The sequence below is a fragment of the Piliocolobus tephrosceles genome, chromosome 2, assembly GCF_002776525.5.
Source record: "Piliocolobus tephrosceles isolate RC106 chromosome 2, ASM277652v3, whole genome shotgun sequence".
In the NCBI taxonomy this organism is placed as follows: Eukaryota; Metazoa; Chordata; class Mammalia; order Primates; family Cercopithecidae; genus Piliocolobus; species Piliocolobus tephrosceles.
Genome location: NC_045435.1, coordinates 151,665,781 through 151,685,459, shown reverse-complemented (window position 1 = coordinate 151,685,459; position 19,679 = coordinate 151,665,781). Strand labels below are relative to the sequence as shown.

At 43.6% G+C, this 19,679-nt stretch overlaps 1 protein-coding gene across 2 annotated transcripts in view; it reads left to right on the top strand.

Moving 5' to 3' along the window:
- The window catches only part of GALNT15 (polypeptide N-acetylgalactosaminyltransferase 15), a 48,078-nt gene extending 33,771 nt beyond the window's left edge, over nucleotides 1-14,307 (top strand). The window contains exons 1-5 of one of the 2 annotated variants that reach the window (XM_023207361.2): nucleotides 924-1,048; nucleotides 3,537-3,668; nucleotides 4,058-4,162; nucleotides 6,807-6,950; nucleotides 11,515-14,307. In XM_023207361.2, coding sequence (XP_023063129.1) covers nucleotides 3,555-3,668; nucleotides 4,058-4,162; nucleotides 6,807-6,950; nucleotides 11,515-11,661 — 510 coding nt within the window. In that variant the 5' untranslated portion in view covers nucleotides 924-1,048; nucleotides 3,537-3,554 and the 3' untranslated portion in view covers nucleotides 11,662-14,307. Of the gene's footprint in view, nucleotides 1-923; nucleotides 1,049-3,536; nucleotides 3,669-4,057; nucleotides 4,163-6,806; nucleotides 6,951-11,514 lie in introns of those variants that run through there. The other variant, XM_023207360.1, reaches the window with a different exon arrangement.
- Nucleotides 14,308-19,679: the final 5,372 nt, after the last annotated feature.

The following is a 19,679-nucleotide window of genomic DNA, read 5'->3' as shown; positions in this document are numbered from 1 at the left end:
AGGTTGTAGTAAGCTGAGATCATGCAACTGCACTCCAGCCTGGTGACAGAGCGAGACTCTGAAAGAAGAAGAAAGAAGAAAGAAGAAAGAAGAAGAAGAAGAAGAAGGCGCTCAACAAATGTTCCACAAACTTACAAGCTCAAAAAGGGCAGGAAGAGTATTCTGCTGACCTTGAAATCTCCAATGCCTAGTTAAATTCCATGCACATAGTAGGTGCTCCATAAACATTTATTGATGGAATGGATGGATGGCAAAAAGATTTATAAACCTGAGATCAACCTTTGGCTCTTGTTATCAGTGGTGAATCTATATGGGTCTGCAGCAACCTCAATTCTTGCCTTCTCAGAAGAAAGAATTCAACTGAGGGGCGTAAGGCAGAGTGAGAGACCAAAGCAAGTTGTAAAGCAGGAGTGAAAGTTTATTAAAAAGTTTACCAGGAGCTCAAGATCAGCCTGGGCAACATGGTGAAACCTTGTGTCTACAAAAAACTGCAAAAATTAGCTGGGCGTGGTGGTGTACACCTGTAGTACCAGCTACTCGGGAGGCTGAGGTGGAAGGATGGCTTGAGCTAGGGAGGTGGAGTTTGCAGTGAGCTGATATCGCCCCATTGCACTTTAGCCTGGAAGCCAGAGCAAGACCCTGTCTCGGGTGGGGGCGGGGGAAGGAAAGTTTAGGGCAGGAACGAAAGGAAGTAAAGTACGTTTGGAACAGGGCCAAGTGGGCAACTTCATAGATCAAGTGTGCAGTTTGATCTTTGACTTGGGGTCTTATACAATGGCATGCTTCTGGGGGCGTGTGTCCCTTCTTCCCTGATTCTTCCCCTGGAGGGCTGTCCACATGTGCAGTGGCCTGTTAGCACTTGGGAGGGGAGCATGCGCAGTGTGTTTACTGAAATTGTTCGCATGCGCCCTTGCGGCGTTACCAGTTGCGCACTCCCGGAGGAAGGTCTAAACCAGTAAAACGCCACCATTTTGCCTCTTAGTGCACATGCTTGAGCCCACTTGCCCAACTCCTGAGATCGTATCGGGAAGCTGATCACCAATTTCAGGTTTCTCTGTCTGTGGAGAGACTGCCTTTCTCTGGTGCCAGCTGCAACTAATTATTGGTTTAGAAAGACAGTTAGCAGCTGCCTGACCAACACCTGGTGGCGGCCTGACATCCCTGGAGGTTGGGGGCTTGGGGAAAATCCTCCCCTGCCCTGCTTTTGTCTGACTAGCTGCCTGATATAACACTCTGACCTGTTAGAAGCTGTTGACCCTGGGAAAGTCATTTAACCTGTAAGAACTCACTAACTGTTGTGAGTATACTATAAAATGAAATGTGAAAGAGTGCTTTGGAGAATAAATGCTAGGCTTACTTTCATAAAGTCTACAGGTGAGGTACCTTTTTCTTCTTATATCCATTTGGGGGTCCATTCTCTGATGCACAGATGTCCATTTTGTTCATTTGATGACTTCTGCAAGGAGAATGGCATCCTTACTGGTCAGTGAGAAGATTAGCAGAGGGCTCCTTTTATTTCTCTCTCTTTTGAACATTTCCATGAATTCATGCTTTGGAAATGTCCTATCACTTACTTTGATTTCAAAGTTTCGGTGACATTCTTGCCTCCCTGAAGGTATTCGATAGCATGCATTTACTTTAAATTTAAATAACCAAAAGTTAATTTTGCCCTAAAGATTTCTATTTCTCCATCCACCCCAAAATCCCCACAAGGATTTTGAGATACAGAAATCCTGGGCACCCAAAAGACAAGGCCAGACTTTTGCTGCTCGGGACGTGGACATTTCCTTGTTTTCTCTTCTGTTAGATGTAATTCTACAGAAGGGAAAGTTGGTTGTCAGCCTGCCCCTCATTCAAGGTCAAACAAAGATTGGGTAGATTTATCAGTTTAACTCTTTATCAAGAAAAGTAAAGGTGATAGAACTCACATGAGGAAATGTTTCTGTTTTGGTAGCAAAGTCCAACTCTGGGAAAGATGTAGGGAGGTTTCAAATAAACACAAAGAATGCCAAGAAGCCATCAAGAAACATACTAATTTACTTAGAGGAAAAAGTAATGGATCCCCTTGGTTTCATGGTGGGTAAATACACCGAGTAAACAAGAAATTCCTGACTTAGAGAAGTTTTTCTCAAACTTTGTGTGAAAAAGACTCACCAGGAGAAATGGTTAAAATGCAGATTCCAGGGCCTCCACCCCAAACAACTGTATCGTCTCTGGGGCAGGGCCCAGGAATCTACATTTTTAACAAGCTCCGTGGGCATTCTTCAGGCAGATGCTCAGGGAACCACACTTTGAGAAGTGTCTAGAGAGAATTTCAGTACAACAGACTTACCACATTTCCAGCTGAGGTCTAAAAGAGAGAGAAAACAGAACCAAACCAAGCGCACTTCACACAGCCTAGTGGACCGTGTCTTACTGTCAGATTAGAGGCCATCAAATGGGAACTCTGACATGGCCAGCTTGCTTCCTCTCCCCATGCCAGGAAAGGGTTCTCTCTTTTTTTGTCTGTGGTCATTCCAACCCATCCTTGTCACCTCTCTCTTCCCTAAAAGTATCCATGATTTGGTACTAAACTTTTGGGTATAGTTCTTTGTATCATCAATATAGTCAAAAACAGCAATTTGTACTAGTGTTAACGATTTGCCTGGATCTCCATCCTAGGACAATTGTATCATAAAGGAGAATCTCAAACAGAGGGAATAGTGTAGCCCAACGGAGTGATTCATTAATGGTACCCAGAGGTGAAGAAAGATACACTTGCCTTGCCCGAACCCCTGGCCCATGATTTCCCAGCTAACTTCATCTCAGTTGCCTATGGGTCAGTACCTGACTCCATGAGGCCCATCGTGGTTTCTCCTTACACCAACCTAGGTGCAAAGTTCCACAATTTTGCCAATTTCTGCAGAAAAATCATTAAAGCACAGATATCATAGTCTCTCTCTCTCTCTTTTTTTTTTTTTTTTTTTTTTTGAGAAGGAGTCTTGCTCTGTCGCCCAGGCTGGAGTGCAGTGGCACGATCTTGGCTCACTGTAGCCTCTGCCTCCTGGATTCAAGTGATTTCTCCTGTCTCAGCCTCCTGAGTAGCTAGGATTACAGGCATGTGCCACCACCCCCGGCTAATTTTTTGTATTTTTAGTAGAGATAGGGTTTCACCATGTTGGCCAGGCTGGTCTTGAACCCCTGACCTCAAGTGATCCACCAGCCTCGGCCTCCCAAATTGCTGGAGGAGTGAGCCACCACTCCTGGCTTATCATAGTCTTTATAGACTGGAGATTTGAGGGAGTGTGGGAAGGGGCTGATATCACTTACAGTCTTGCTGGTTCCACAGCTCTCTGTAGGGAAGATCTGTGCTATTCTGTCCCTTCCAGACCTTCTTCTCCCAACACATGACCCTCCCCACTGCAGCCCTGGAGTGGTCTTGGCCCCTTCCTTCTGTCCTGATCCTTCAGCTTCTTCCCAGCCACTCCATCCCCAACCATGTGAATTCTGGGCAAGACAAGCTTTCATCATCCTGCTTGTGTCTTTCTCCTCCCCAGGTTGAGAAGCCAGACTGTATGGAACGCTTGCACCTGCAAAGGAGACTGAGTTGTCGGACATTCCACTGGTTTCTGGCTAATGTCTACCCTGAGCTGTACCCATCTGAACCCAGGCCCAGGTTCTCTGGAAAGGCAAGGCATGACCCAGGGAAGATGGGGAGGGAGAGGGAAGCTTCCCAAGACAACAACTAGATGTTCAGCTGTTCCATGTCCCTGGTCAACCATTCACAGTTTAGCAGGGCCTCAGAGGCCTTGGGTCCATCCTGTGCCTCCATGCCAGTCTGAAGAAGGTGGCTGGTTTTGCTCCATTACCTACTCCAAAGCAACTCCTTCAAGAGGCCTGTCCCTTAGGGTCAGTGGCTTCAGCTTGACCATACCCATTGTTGTGGCCTAAACAATGTACCTTGGGCTACACTCCAGGGAATACAGCAAAGGAATGGTGCCTGACCGAGGGTGCCTGACCGAGGGTGGAATTTGGAATTCACTCCTGTGTGGAGTGAATCCCACGTGTCCACTTTCAGCTCCACAACACTGGACTTGGGCTCTGTGCAGACTGCCAAGCAGAAGGGAACCTCCTGGACTGTCCCATGGTGTTGGCTCCTTGCAGTGACAGCCGGCAGCAACAGGTGGGTAGTCAGACTTCTCAGGATGAATCATAGCCCAAGAAGACTTGAAAGTGGGTGACATTTTTCCGGGATGCCCCCTACTTCCCTTTGAGATATCTTCTTTCTGTGGTCCCATGTCCCTGGACTGCCATGGTCCCTCACTGTAATGACCCATCACAGCTCTCCTCACCTCACCTCCATCTGTAAGCACAGACATAGGCCATTGTTAGAAAATAAAAGCATCTTAGTTAAAGGGAAATGGAGAGGCTGTTTGGCCAAACTTTTCATTTGACAGATGAGAAAATTGAGGCTTAGGGTCTAGGTGACTGACCTAAGAAAAATCAGAAAACTGAGCCCAGGGATTGCAAACTCAGAAGCCTTCAAGGTTCAGGCAGGGTTCAATTGTCCAAGGACTGAAGAAGGTAATCATATCAAGATAAGGATCTAGAGGCAGCAGGGTCATTCCAGTCTCCAGCATCATTTGGTCATTAGGAAGGTCTCCTTATATCTTAGGAGTAATACTTCTCTTCAAAATTTTCATCATGGAGTAACTGCCCAAAGTGGTAGAAATCCTCCACCGACGGTAGCTGTGGGCTGGTAGGTCCACTTCTTTTCGCAACTGGATGACAACCTAGAAAGCCTAGCTTGTCCCCAAGTCTCTCTCTTTTCAGGCTGTGATAGGGACTTTTAAGTTATCACACCCCAAAGGCCCCTAATAAAAACAAACATCAAAGTATAATTTCCTGGAGATAGTCACTGGATGAGAATCAAACATCCTGGGGGCAAAAGACAACATCTCTCTGAGGGTCTGTGGTCCAGCCCTGCACGGAAGCCTGGCTGAGGCTGGGCTTGGCAGCGTAGGCCCCGGGTTCCTGGGGGCAGGCTGTCGGCCTATAGAACATGTGGGAGGGAGATGCTCAGGATCCATCTGGCCTCCTTTGGCTCTGCCCTGTACCAGTCTTCTAGGACATACTGGTAGGCATTCACACCTGGCACAAGGGATGCAGACATAAACATCAAGTGCTGAGTGAGGAAGCCACATGGTAGGGTGAAATTTGTTCTAGCTTTGCAGTCAGGCATAGCTTGGTTTGAATCTGAGCTCCCTCATTTTCTAGCTGTGTGATCCTGGCAGGCTTCTTTAAGTCTTGGTTTCCTCACCTGCAGTTAAGAATAATGCAGCCTCTACAGAGATTATTTTGGGTTTGAAAAAGAAGAATAAAAAAAAATAAAGAAACAAAATAATAATACAGCCTCCTTCATGCAAAAGGAATATTAGCTCTTTCTTGTTCTTTCTTTCTTTCTTTTTTTTTTAATAGTAAGGACTTTAGGATCCTGCAATATTGTAAACTAGATAAGATGAAAGCCCTTCCCTATAAACACCTAGATAAGATATGCTGGATAAAAAAATATGAAACACCCTTTTTCATGGATAAATGAGTTTGCAAGAAAGAAAGGGAAACCTCTAGGGGTCAAAAAACAAGAGGCAACTGAAAGTAGAGGAATTGGACATGGGCGAAGCTGCCCTACCAAGTATGAGGGGATGGTTACTGCCAGCCTCAGGAATCTACAGCTGTTGGCTCCATGCAAGGCAAAAGTGATGAGAGCCCGCCTTAGCCCATAAGAGATGAGAAGTCAGAAATGAAACTCCCATAGCAAGCCAGCTTTGACCTTCAAAGGGTGACCTGTTCTTGAAAAGTTTGACTAGAAATATACACCCCCTGCCACAGGAAAATGGCAAGGGACTTGTCCCTACAGGGGCTTTGAGTAGGAAACAAATGACTGTCCCCTGAGAATTTTTAACCACAAGCTTGCATCTAATATGGGCTTAGGTTCACATGTGTACTAATTGTGTAGTTTGGGAATCCTCAAGCAGGACAGGCTATCTAATCGCAGGGCCCAGTGCAAGATGACAATGTAGTCTTTAATTTGACAATTATTAAGAATTTCAAGACAGTGACAGCAGAGCATTAAATCAACTTTATTAAACCAAGAGTATTAAACCCATCTAAGCACGAGGCCCCACGTGACCGCACAGGTCACATGCCCATGAAGCTGATCCTGTCTGTAAGCCACAGAATTAATGTAAAAGTAAGTTCAAGCTGCATCTGACGGAAACGAACAGAAAATGGTCTTTCTAGGACATGCCTTCCAATGAATGTTCACAAGATCCTCACAGTGAAAGCCCCTCTCAAAGGTGTGCACAATCCAACGCTACAAAACACTGGAGGAAACAGTAACCATGAGTGAGAGCCAGCAGATACAATAAACTGCAGGAAAATTAGTTTCAGGAGCAGGTCAGGGCTCTCCAGAAAGACATCAACCTGGGCTTCAGAGAGGTTCCTCATCTGTGCTTTCAACAGTATACTAACCAAACACACAGCACTTTTTATGGCCTCACCTATGATACAGTAATAAAGTAACAGAGAAACATGCCAGAATGTGTAAATATGAATGTGAGAGCAGCTGGAATATGGGGACTTCAGAGGCTACGACTAGTCTAGCAGCATGTTTTTGGACTTGACCATGAGATGTGATCTTGCTGACCCCAATAGAACCTGAAGATTGCCCCTAGACCTCAGCTGTATAGTGGGTTCTTCTTACCTCCTCTACAGCTTTGGAGAGGATCTCTTTCTAGCTGCGCTAACAACCATTGCTTCTGTCACAGTACCTGCAGCACACCAGCAGGAAGGAGATTCACTTTGGCAGGCCACAGCACCTGTGCTTCGCTGTCAGGGAGGAGCAGGTGATTCTTCAGAACTGCACGGAGGAAGGCTTGGCCATCCGCCAGCAGCACTGGGACTTCCAGGAGGTGAGTGATCTGTTCAGAAAGAGCCTGGTAGTGCCGCTGGTCAGAAGGAACTGCTGGTTGGCACTGCATCCTGGGCTGTTCCAAGAGGTCAGGTATTATAGACCTTTGCCTCTGCTTTTGAACTTAGTGGCTGGGCAGTAAAGCCTCAGCGGGAGGAAAAGGCAACCCAGCAGCAAAGTTGGGCCACTGGCATCTTCATGTGTAATGATTTGCCAGGTCTCTGTGTAGCTCCGATGCTGGTCATTGCAGAGAGAGGGATCCGCTTCTTTTTGAAGTGTATTGGCTCAGTTCACAAGTAGGATGGTGAGGCATGTTACAAGGAGCATTCAGCCACCTTGGTGGTGTGGTTTTAGGAGCAATTCAAAGTCCCTCCACCCACTAAGAAACTTTAGATATAATGTAGATGCAAATATATAGATACCACTTTCTTCCTTTTGATGCAAATTCCACTGTAAGTATTTCATCATTTTCATAAAATTTTGACCCCTATTATCCTGGGGGAAAGAAACTATAGATCCTTTCCAGAAGTTAGGGAGGAAATAGGAGGAATGTCAGTACTTAGGGAGAGTGGGCAGGTCCCATATACAGAATCAGGATCGGAAGATGACAATATCAACACGGTGTCCATACACAGCTTTTTCTCCACTTCCAATTCTTCCTGAAATGAGTTGGGGTATTAACATACAAACAAATAAATACACATCTTTTAAAATTTTCTTTTCTTCAACTTCTGCTGGGGAATAAAAAGGATAAAATGACTAAGCAGAATCCTGTGCATTGATACTCTTAAAGCAGGCTGTGAAAGAAGAAAATCGTATGATAGAAAACTTAAGCTAAATTCACGATAAGCACTTGAGAACAAAGCACTTGGGGCTTTGGTGACCAACTGAAGGCAGGACTCAACGGGCCCACACATGCTCAAAGAAGTCTTTTTTTTTTTTTTTTTTCTTTTTGAGACAGAGTCTCACTCTGTTACCCAAGCTGGAGTGCAGTGGTGCGATCCTGGCTCACTGCAGCCTCTGCCTCCCAGGTTCAAGTGATTCTTGTGCTTCAGCCTCCTGAATAGCTAGGATTGAGGTGTGAGGTGTGAGCCACTGCGCCTGGCTACTTTTTATATTTTTAGTAGTGACAGCGTTTCGCCATGTTGTACAGGTTGGTCTCGAACTCCGGACATCAGGTGATCTGCCCGCCTCGGCCTCACAAAGTGCTGGGATTACAGGTGTGAGCCACTGTGCCTGGCCTCAGAGAAGTTTTATAAGGCAAGTTAAGGTCCTTTCTAAATGATCATAAAGGATTTTTCTAAGCAAGTCCTATGAATAAGATACACTTTAGAAACAGCATTTAAAAATAATAAGTAAAAGATTAGGGAGTAAGATACACCCAGCATATTTCAGACATTAGTAAATAATACTTTTAAAAGTCATTAGCATTCAGCCAGCAAAAGGAATGAGGTACTATTCATGCTGGCACTGCTTACAATAGCCAAGAAGTGAAAGCAACCCAGGTGTCCATCATGGATGAAGAGAGAACAACATGTGGCATACACATATTATTCAACTTTAAAAAGGAAGAAAATCCCATCACCTGCTACAACATGGGCATATCTTGAGGACATTATGCTGGTGAAATAAACCCGTCACAAAAGAACAAAAACTACGATTCCATTTACATGAGATATCTAAAGTAGTCAAATTAATAGAAACAGAAAGTAAAACAGTGGTTACCAGGGGCAGGTAGAGGAGGAGAAAAAGGGAATTTGTTTATTAATGGTTATAGAGTTCCAGTTTTACAAGATGAAAAAGTTCTGGATATCTGTTTCACAACAATGTGAATATATTTAACACTACTGTATTAGGCCATTCTTTTTTTTTCTTTTTAAGATGGAGTTTCACTCTTGTTGCCCAGGCTAGAGTGCAATGGCAGGATCTTGGCTCACTGTAACCTCCGCCTCCCAGGTTCAAGCGATTCTCCTGCCTCAGCCTCCCGAGTAGCTGCGATTAGAGGTGCCTGCCACTACACCCAGCTGATTTTGTATTTTTAGTAGAGACAGGGTTTCACCACGTTGGCCAGGCTGGTCTCGAACTCCTGACATCGGGTGATCTGCCCGCCTCGGCCTCCCAGAGTGCTGGGATTACAAGTGTGAGCCACCACACCAGGCCTATCAGGCCATTCTTGCATTGCTATACAGAAATACTAGAGACTGGGTAATTTATAAGAAGAGTTTAATTGGCTCATGGTTCTGTAGGCTGTATAGGAAGCATAGTGGCATCTGCTTCTGGGGAGGCCTCAGAGAGCTTTTAATCATGGCAGAAGATGAAGTGGGAGCAGGCATATCACATGGTGAAAGCAGGAACAAGAGAAAGAGAGTGGGGGAGGGGGTGCCACACACTTTTAAATGACCAGATCCTCAAGAACTCAGTATCATGAAGACAGCACCAAGCCATGAGGGATCTGTCCCTGTGATCCAAACATCCCCCACCAAGCCCCACCTCCAGCACTGGGAATTACAATTCAACATGAGAGTTAGGTGGGGACCAACATCCAAACTACATCAACTACTAAACTTTACACTTAAAAATGCCTCAGATGGTAAAAGTTTTGCTATGTGTTTTTAATCACAATTTTTTTTAAAAAAAGAGGCCAGGTGCAGTGGCTCATGCCTGTAATCCCAGCACTTTGGGAGGCCGAGGCAGGCAGATCACGAGGTTAGGAGTTCGAGACCAACCTGGCCAATACGGTGAAACCCCGTTTGTACTAAAAATACAAAAACTAGCCAGGTGTGGTGGCGCGCATCTGTAGTCCCAGCTACTCGGGAGAATGAGGCAGGAGAATCACTTGAACCCAGGAGGCAGAGGTTGCAGTGAGCCAAGATCGTGCCACTGCACTCCAGCCTGGGTGACAGAGAGAGACTCTGTCTCAAAGTAAATAAATAAATAAAATAAAAATAAAAAAAGAAAGAAAAAGTTTTGTGGTACAGCATGGATGTACCTTAAAAATATCACACACAGTGCCAAACACTTTGGGAGGCCAAGGTAGGCAGATCACTTGAGGTCAGGAGTTTGAGACCAGCCTGGCCAATATGGTGAAAACCCATCTCTACTAAAAATACAAAAAATCAGTCAGGCGTGATGGCACGTGCCTGTAATCCCAGCTAAACGGGAGGCTGCGGTAGGAGAATCGCTTGAACCTGGGAGATGGAGGTTGCAATGAGCCGAGATCACGCCTCTGTACTCCCCCCTGGGTAACAGAGCAAGACTCCATCTTGGGAAAAAAAAAATTACACAAAGTGAAAGAAGCCAGTTACAAAAGGCCACATTTATATGGTACCATTTATATGAAATGTCCAGAATAGGAAAATCCACAAATATAGAAAGTAGATTAATGATTAGTTGCTGGGAGGAGAGAGGAGTGGGGAGTGACTGCTGATGGGTAGTGGGTTTCTTTTTACAGTGATGAAAATATTCTGGAATTAGATAGGAATGAAGGTTGCACAACTTTGTGAATATACTAAAACCCACCAAGTTGTGTACTTTAAAGGGGTAGTATTATGATCTCTATACTAGTCTGTTCTCACACTGCTATAAAGACATACCTGAGACTGGGTAATTTATGAAGAAAAGAGGCGTAAATCACTCACAGTTCTAAAGGCTGTACGGGAAGCATGGCTGAGGAGGCCTCAGGAAACTTACAATCATGGCAGAAGGCTAAGAGGAAGCAAGCCCCGTCCTCACATGGCGGAGCAGGGGGAGAGAGAGCGAAGGAGGAGGTGCTACACACTTGCAAACAACCAGATCGTGTGAGAACTCTATCAAGAGAACAGCAAGGGGGAAGTCTGCCCCCATGATTCAATCACTTCCCACCAGGCCCCTCTTCCAACACTGGGAATTACAATTCAGCGTGAGATTTGGGTGGGCACATAGAACCAAACCGTATCAATCTCAAAAATGAATAAATGAAGGATGAATACATAAATAGGCATTTTCAGCATTGCTGGTTAAGGTTGTTTAACTTTTCATAAGGAAATTAACTTTTTCTTGAAAAGGAGAAGGTTGGATTCAATATTAAATCTGGTGATTTTGAGCAGGGCATAGCCATGGTCTTCTGAACGTGGCTGGTTTAGGCCTTCAGTATATCCTAGAGGTATTACTACTCCAGCCTGGAACAACAGTGCCTAACTGCAGGATTAACAGACGGTAAAGTGGATTAAATCGTTTTGAAAGCAGAAATTTACAACTACAGTGATAACAATGAATGTCACAAATATAGCATAAAGACTGAACATGCTCTGGGAATTGTACTAACCAGAACTTTCTAAGAAATGATGCAATTACACAACCACAATAAAGATAATTGGATTAGTTACCCCTAAGGTTTTGAGTGACATCCAAATTTTAGGGCTACCTAATTTATATTTTCTGTTAATCAAAATACCACAATTCCTTTCCAGGCCAGTTCTCACCATCTGTTATTCTCTTAATGATTGGTGCAAATCTTAAAAATATTCTCTTTTGCTGACTGATTGTGGGGGACTGGTTTTCTTTTCTTTTTTCTTTTCTCCTTTTAGAATGGGATGATTGTCCACATTCTTTCTGGGAAATGCATGGAAGCTGTGGTGCAAGAAAGCAATAAAGATTTGTACCTGCGTCCGTGTGATGGAAAAGCCCGCCAGCAGTGGCGATTTGACCAGGTCAGTGCTGTGGATGAACGATGAATGTCAGTGTCAGAGGAAAAGAGAATTTTGGCCATCAGAGTTCAGCTCCAAGTGAACTTAAAGAGCTTATATATTTCATGAAGCTGATCCTTTTGTGTTTGTGCTCCTGGTGTTAGGAGAGAAAAAAGGTCCGTGAAAGAATATAGGAAGTTTCTCCTTTTCACACCTTATTTCATTGTCTGCTGGATGCTTTTTTTTTAAAAAAAAAAGTTGATCCATTATACTGTTGTCTTCATCACTGGGAAATGATTATTACATAGTACAGAAGATTCTTTGTTTTTCTCTGCTGAGCACTTAACAATTGCTTTCTCTCTGGCCTGGACATTCTCTGGCAGCACCTCCAGGATACATAAATCCAAAGGATCAATTTATTTGTCTTCAAATGGCCTTAACTTGGATTGTCTGTTTGGCCAACCATGGAAATTAAAGAGTGAAGCAGATGTATTGGCCTGATATTCCAAAAACTCTGAATTGGGTTTATTAGCACAAATGTTGTCTTCATTTGTTGAGCCATATCTCAGAGGAAGGAAAGGAAGCTGCAGAGAGGAGGTTTAGGATTGGAGAGAAGATGCGAGAGCACTTTGTCCCAATTCTCCAGCTCAACCCAGCAGCTGAAAGGCATCAAGAGACCTGGGAAAAGATATTTTCATGTTAATGAGAATTTCCCCCATTATGGAGAATTTCCTTCCTACTGAGAATCTACTTCTATTCCCCCTGCCCTAGCTCTTCTCTAACTTGGTTGACCATAACCATAACCAGATTCCCTTGCAATCAATTCTTCTTTAGTCGTTGGTGTTGGAAGTATCAGCACAATTTGAGCATTTCCGTTAGCAAAGGTGTTCACAGTTGAGAAACTCTCCTGCCGGGCACGGTGGCGCATGCCTGTAATTCCAGCACTTTGGGAGGCCGAGGTGGGCGGATCACCTGATGTCAGGGTTCGAGACCAACCTGGTCAACATGGCAAAACCTTGTCTTTACTAAAAATACAAAAATTAGCCGGGCATGGTGGTGCATGCCTGTAATCCCAGCTACTTGGGAGGCTGAGGCAGGAGAATCGCTTGAACGCAGGAGGCAGAGGTTGCAGTGAGCTGAGATCGTGCCACTGCGCTCCAACCTGGGTGACAGAGTGAGACTCCATCTCAAAAAAGAAAAAGAGAAACTCTCCTGATGCCCTGTTACAGGGTTTGCACTGACTGGAGCAGAAACAGCAACCTTTCTAAAAAAGCAAACCTCCCTGGGAGGAAAATGCCAGAGCCTGAGCCAAAATTCTTATGATAGGTAACATTTGGGTGTTAATGTCCATGAGAGTGGACAGGGCCATCTCTGAGCCCATATAACTGTCTGGAACCCCCAAATATGTCCACAGGTTGAATGTCCATGAGTATGAGAAGAACACGGCTCATCTGGAGCACAGCTGAGACTAGTAAGAGCTAAATGACTTTCCTTGCTATGACTTGGCTTACCTAGTTCAGCCATAAGAGTTGCCGAATGGGATGGGTTCTGCTATTTAATAAACACCATTCATATTCATTTTTCCCCAGATGGAGTTACCTACCTTTCCATATGGTCAGCTTAGAAATCTTCCCCTAAAGATGCTAATCTCCTTTGGGCTGTCTCAGAACACAGTATCCTTCAAATAAGAAAAACTGGGCAGGAAGAGCAGTGTTTCCAAACAATACCTATCATAACTGTGTATTCATTGTCTACCTGCTTAGTCAAGGATTCACTGCATTTCTCCTTCCTCAGAACACACTCCGGACCTGTGCTGTCTGATATGGTAGCCACTAACCAAATGTGGCCATTTTAATGTAAATCCATTAAAATCAAAGAAAATTTAAAACTCAGTTCCTCAACTGGACTGGCCACATTTCAAATGCTCACTACCCACCTGTGGCTAGGGTCTACTGTATTGACGAGCACGGATACAGAACATTTCATCATCACAAACAGTTCTAGGTAGATTCATTATCCCGTCTAGAGAAGAGACTTTAGCCACTGTCTTCTTACTTCAGACTCATCTATATTTAAAACAAATTTCCCTAAATCCTGAGACTGAGACGGAGCTAAAAATTCTCAGATGGCAACCGTGTAAAGGGTATTAGTGATTGAAGAAAAAAATTTTTTAAAGCCTTCTGTTTTTTAAGTGAACTTTATTATTGGCATTGTGGGTCTTTGAAGTTGCTGGGATAAATTAATATAATTAAATAAAAGGCTGAATTCAATTGTGTAAGTTGTATTTGGTGGTAATTAACAAAAGGACCCAGATGGCTTATTGCCTAATTGGTTGAACAAAGCAAGAATGTGGTGTTTCTTGCTTCCTTAACCAGCTCCATGATTTATTACTTTATTACAGAAGTGGCTGTCAACTCAGTCCCTGGCTGGTACTTACAGACCCTTAATTTAAATAAAACAGATGCCTCCATTTAGTTCTAAAAGGACCTTCTCCTTTAGTGTAACCAAGTGTTCAAATTCTCTTCTTCTCTATGAACTCAGCATTCATTTTATCCATAATGGTCAATTTAAAAGTAGAGAAACTTGTCAGTGGAGAGATCTGATTCCCAAGAGATTGGTTTCACTTGTCTACCTGAATTTTGTGATTGGATTTTGTTGTTTGTTTTTCAAGATTGAATTTTGTTACCACCCCCACCAAGTTCATCATCATTATTAACTATCCCACTGGGGAGAACAGAGAGAAGTGTCCAGCCAGCAGTCTAGAGTCCCACACTCTTTATGCTGTATTACAACAGTAAGAGCAGATATCCTCCCTGGAGGGGGCCTGACCTGTTTCCTCTTTGGTCTCAATGCCATAGATCCCACCGGAAAATTCAGAATTCCAAATAACATAGACATGGTGATTGAAAAGTCCTCAGTGACAATAATGATGGCACCACTGCAGCAGAACTTGACATTTTAGAGGTCAGGTTATTGTGCTTATTTTGAGGGGGTTCTATTTTTCTACTGAAAGGCTATGAAAAAGCCAGTTGGACACCAAGTGATCTGTGACCAGTCACCAAATTTGGACAAACAAAATGCAAACAAGTTGCATTTTTAAAAAGCATTAAAAAAAAAAAAACCAACAAAGATAGTGTACGTAATATGTAGAGTTGTATAAACATTGTGCAAAACATTGATACGGGCTGCCTTGCTGGGCACAACTCTACTTATTATGTAAACTATTTATGTTGTTCTTTAGAAGTTCTTAAAGTGCAAATTGTCTGTGATCACTTTTGGGCAAAGCCCAAAGCACCTACAAGTCCTGCCCCGATTATTCAAATACCTTGATTTGGGCATATTTCAAATGATATATCAAGCACAATAACCAAGGAGGTGCTATTTCCAGGATTCTAGACCCCTCTATCATTCATGTACTAATAATAGTCCCTCCATTGGATAAAGAAAATGTGGCACGTATACACCATGGAATACTATGCAGCCATAAAAAAGAATGAGTTCATGTCTTTGCAGGGACGTGGATGAAGCTGGAAACCATCATTCTCAGCAAACTATCACGGGAACAGAAAACCAAACATCACATGTTCTCACTCATAAGTGGGAAATGGACAATGGGAACACATGGACATAGAGAGGGGAACATCACACCGGGGACTGTCGAGCGGTGGGGGGCAAGGGAAGGGAGAGCATTAGGACAAATACCTAATGCATGCGGAGCTTAAAACCTAGATAACAGGTTGATGGGTTGATAGGTGCAGCAAACGACCATGGCACATGTATTCCTATGTAACGAACTTGCACGTCCTGCACATGTATTCCAGAACTTAAAGTAAAATAAATAATAATAATAATAATAATAATAATAGCCCCTCCAATCTCAAATCTTCTTTCCAGTTTCAACTCCTTCTTACATGAAATGTGCCCTTTGGATATGGCAGTGTGTCCTAAGCATTGTTTTAATATTATGAGGATCTTTGCTGGAGTAGTAGTTCTTTCCACGGGTATGGGATGTTTATATTTTTTTTAATCACTGAAGCCTCTACATAATAACAACACACTAAGTTACTACCACACATAAACAGCTTGCCTGACCTCAGGTGATCCACCCACTCAGCCTCCCAAAGTGCTAGGATTACAGGCGTGAGCCACTATGCCCAGCCAGGATAATGTATCTTGTTCAATGTAATAATAACCATTGTTAATTCATTTTCCTCTTTTCCCTCAGCATTCTTCCTCTTTCCCATTCTGTCCGCTGGTTCTGCTTTTTTGACCAGGGAAGTTTTTTAACCTTTTTTTGTTGTTCTTGCTATTTGTGGGCATGTTGTCCCTTCCTCACTTTCTTTATCTTGCCCCAACTTCCCTCTGCTTCTCATCTTTGAGCAAACCTGCTTTTCCAGCACCAGGTTCTTGTGGTAATTTTTATTTCACTCTTACTTTTCCTCTATCTGGGCCTCCATGCCCTTTCACCACCAGTTTCAACGGACCAATCTTGATGGAGCGAGCAGCATCAGTTTCTCCAAAGGATTTTTAGAACACTGAGCAAATAAATTAATAGCTCAGATTTTCAGCTCTTCTCAGTGGCAGCTCTCCTCCTCAGGGAATCCATAGTGCAGGGGTACAGAAATGCCATTTAATACGGATTTGGAACAATAGAGATACTGGGAGTGCTGCCAATACTGATGGGAATATGGCCCTCATCTTGAGGAGACAGCTGGGGCTCTGGCAGGCAGATCACCCTATACAGTGGACTTTCATAGAGGCAACTATAGGGGACTCCCTGGAGATGGGCCAGGACTTGTGGCCTCTGAAAATAGCCACATCTAATAGCCAAACGTGAAATTAGGTGACTGGAAAACAAATCCTGCCAAAGCCCAAGATTTGATTGTCTTAATCCTTAAGTCCTGCAGTAAAGTTAAAGCATGCATAACTAAGAAACAGATACCAAATTTATCCTCCAAAACCAGAGGCTGTAGTAGTGACATTGAGTGTTCTGGCCCCACCCACATCCCTCTGGTCTTACAGCTTCAGCTTTCGTGGAAAAAGGTTCCAACTGTCAGTTATCTGTATTTCTTCACCTGGTTTTTTTGTTTTTTTGTTTGTTTGTTTTTTCTTTTGTTTTGTTTTGTTTTCCCCAAAGCCAAAGAAGACTGCTTTATGATGTGGGGAAGGCCAGAAAAGCCTTGGAAGTCACATTCCCCAAAAGCAGTCCTCAACTGATGACTGACAGGAGTTGGTGTATAAATACCTCAGCTCCCTCACCTCTCCCATAGGATAGCTCTGAGGTGCACATTCTACACCATTCCCCAGAGTTTACCATGGGATTAAGCTCTAGTCACCCACAGTGGTAGCTGGCTTGATAATGCATCTTTAACTGGCTTCATTCCCTTCTCCACTTCCTTACTAGTGTTTCCTGGGCTCATCTTCCAAGTAAACCACTTGCACACAAATCCTTGTCTCAATGTCTCCTAATGGGGAAACCCACCCAAACATACACGACTTGTCCCACCAAAAGCTTGCATCTGTAAGAATTATCTTTCTTATCACAGTTTACTCTTTGTTTCACCAGTCATCTCAATGCATGCACAAGATAACCCCATTCCCCTGAGTTGAACCTATCCTACAAACTGCAAGGCCAGATTATGGGCTTCTAGGCAGCTGTGCCCAAGAGAAAGAGTCTGGGGGAGGGGCAACACACTTGGTCCTTATCCCCAATCTTTTTTTTTTGGTTTTTTTTTTGTTTTGAGACGGAGTCTCTCTCTGTCACCCAGGCTGGAGTGCACTGGTGCTATCTCAGTTCACTGCAAGCTCCATCTCCTGGGTTCATGCCATTCTCCTGGCTCAGCCTCCCAAGTAGCTGGGACTACAGGCATCCGCCACCACGCCTGGCTAATTTTTTTGTATTTTTAGTAGAGACGGGGTTTCACCATGTTAGCCAGATGGTCTTGATCTCCTGACCTCATGATCTGTCTGCCTCGGCCTCCCAAAGTGCTGGGATTACAGGAGTGAGCCACCGCACCTGGCCGGTCCTTAGCCCAATCTTATTATAACATTAGACATCCTTCCTCCCTGGGGAAAAGTGAATATGGAATGGAGAGAGGCCATGAGTGTTCAACTAATTGATGCCCCTTCTTGAAGAAACCCGAAGCCTGACGAAGCAAGGTTCCTCCAGCCTCACAAAAAATGTTCCACCTCATATATTTCAGTTATTTTCCTATAACTGATACATACCAGTGTTAGAGTATATAGAAGTACACCATAGAAGTTAGGAGTGAAGTGCATGATTGCTCTCCATGATAAAGCGAGGGAGATTCAGATATGAGTATTGAGGAAGAGATGGGTTCAAACAATATGATAAAGACATAAAGAGTGAGATGATCAAGAAGGTATCTCTAATGAGGGCAGGAGTGACTTGCCAGAGGAATTTTAGGATTAGGTGTCTAGTCCTCAATATAAAGTTATTTGCCTTATTTCCATCACCCCAGACTTTTAGCTAAGACTTCCGTAATGACTTGCATAGTATGTTGGGGATGAAAATCAAGGAACAGGGATGAATTCCCCGGACAGGACAGAGAGGAAAAGAGCAGCCTTGCCGGGTGGGATAGATACCAGTAAGACTAGGCATTCAGGTCGGGTGTGGTGGCTCATGCCTGTAATCCCAGCACTTTGGGAGGCCGAGGCAGGCAGATCACTTGAGGTCAGGAGTTCGAGACCAGACTGGCCAAAATGGTGAAACCCCATCTCTACCAAAAATACAAAAATTAGCTGGGCATGGTGATGGGTGCCTGTAATCCCATCTACTCGGGAGGCTGAGGCAGAAGAATCACTTGAACCCGGGAGGCAGAGGTTGGAGTGAGCTGAGACTGCGCCATTGCACTCCAGCCTGGGCAGCAGAACAAGACTCTGTCTCAAAAAAAAAAAAAAAAAAAAAAAAAAAAGGACTGGGCATTCAGTGGAATTAGAACTCAAAGGCCAGAGTGACAGTGGTATGGAGAAGAATTAATACAGATTGTTGCCACATACCACCACAGAGTGCCAATCGGGATATTTCAAAATTATGTTAGACTATGAACTAGAGTAGGGTTAGCAAACTTTTTCTGTAGAGGGCTAGATAGGAAATATTTTTGACTTTGCAGACTCTGTTAACTTTGTTAACTACTTGACTCTGTCATTGTAGTACAAAAGGAGTCATGGACAATAATCAACAAATGACCATGGCTGTATTCTGATAAAACTTTATTTACAAAAACACGTTGTTGGCCAGATTTGGCCAACAGTCATAGTTTGCCACCCCCTGGACTACGGTATTTGACTCAACTGTAGGAGATAAATTACAGATTCTTTAAAAGTAAACAGAGAAATATTACCAAAGAAATAGTGAATGAGCTTTAAAAATATAAAAGTGTTTCTCTGTTATGAATAACAGAACAGCAAAAAATAACAAAAAAAGAGGGAAACAGTGTATAGCATATGTACTCATTATGAGCAGACTCTAGTCCTTTTTAGAAAAAAGCAGGAATAAGCAAATTATTTTTAAAAATCAAATAATAAAACATTGACACTGTAGCCCACAGTCTTCTTTCTTTGGGGGACATAAAGATTCCAGGGGCCTTCACTGTTAACAGAGGTTGAGCAAACGAGCTTTCTTAATGAGTCCCCGGCTGCAATAAGAATACAAACATGGAAGGGAGGGCTGCTCAGAAGCACAGAATAACTCTCAGTATCTTAGCCAAGCCAAAGAGATTAAACTGTGCCAAGAGATACAGTTTAACACTCTAGTTTTTATCTTACTGTGGTGAAGACATTCACAAAGGGCAAAGCACATGCTCCCCCTGATGCACAAATCTTTTGTGTTTGGAATGTAAGGACAATCAGACACAAGCTCTGATTGTCCAAAAGCAATAACCTCTGGTTATTGATATGAACTCTGATCTCTGGCATTCAATTTAGCCAGACTTCAAAACACAAATGGTAGAAGTCAAACCAAGGAAAGGGACTTCCAAAAGCAAGCCTTGAGGCCAGGGCTATACCAGGCCAACAAACCTCACTCCTTGTGCTCTGAAGCCAAT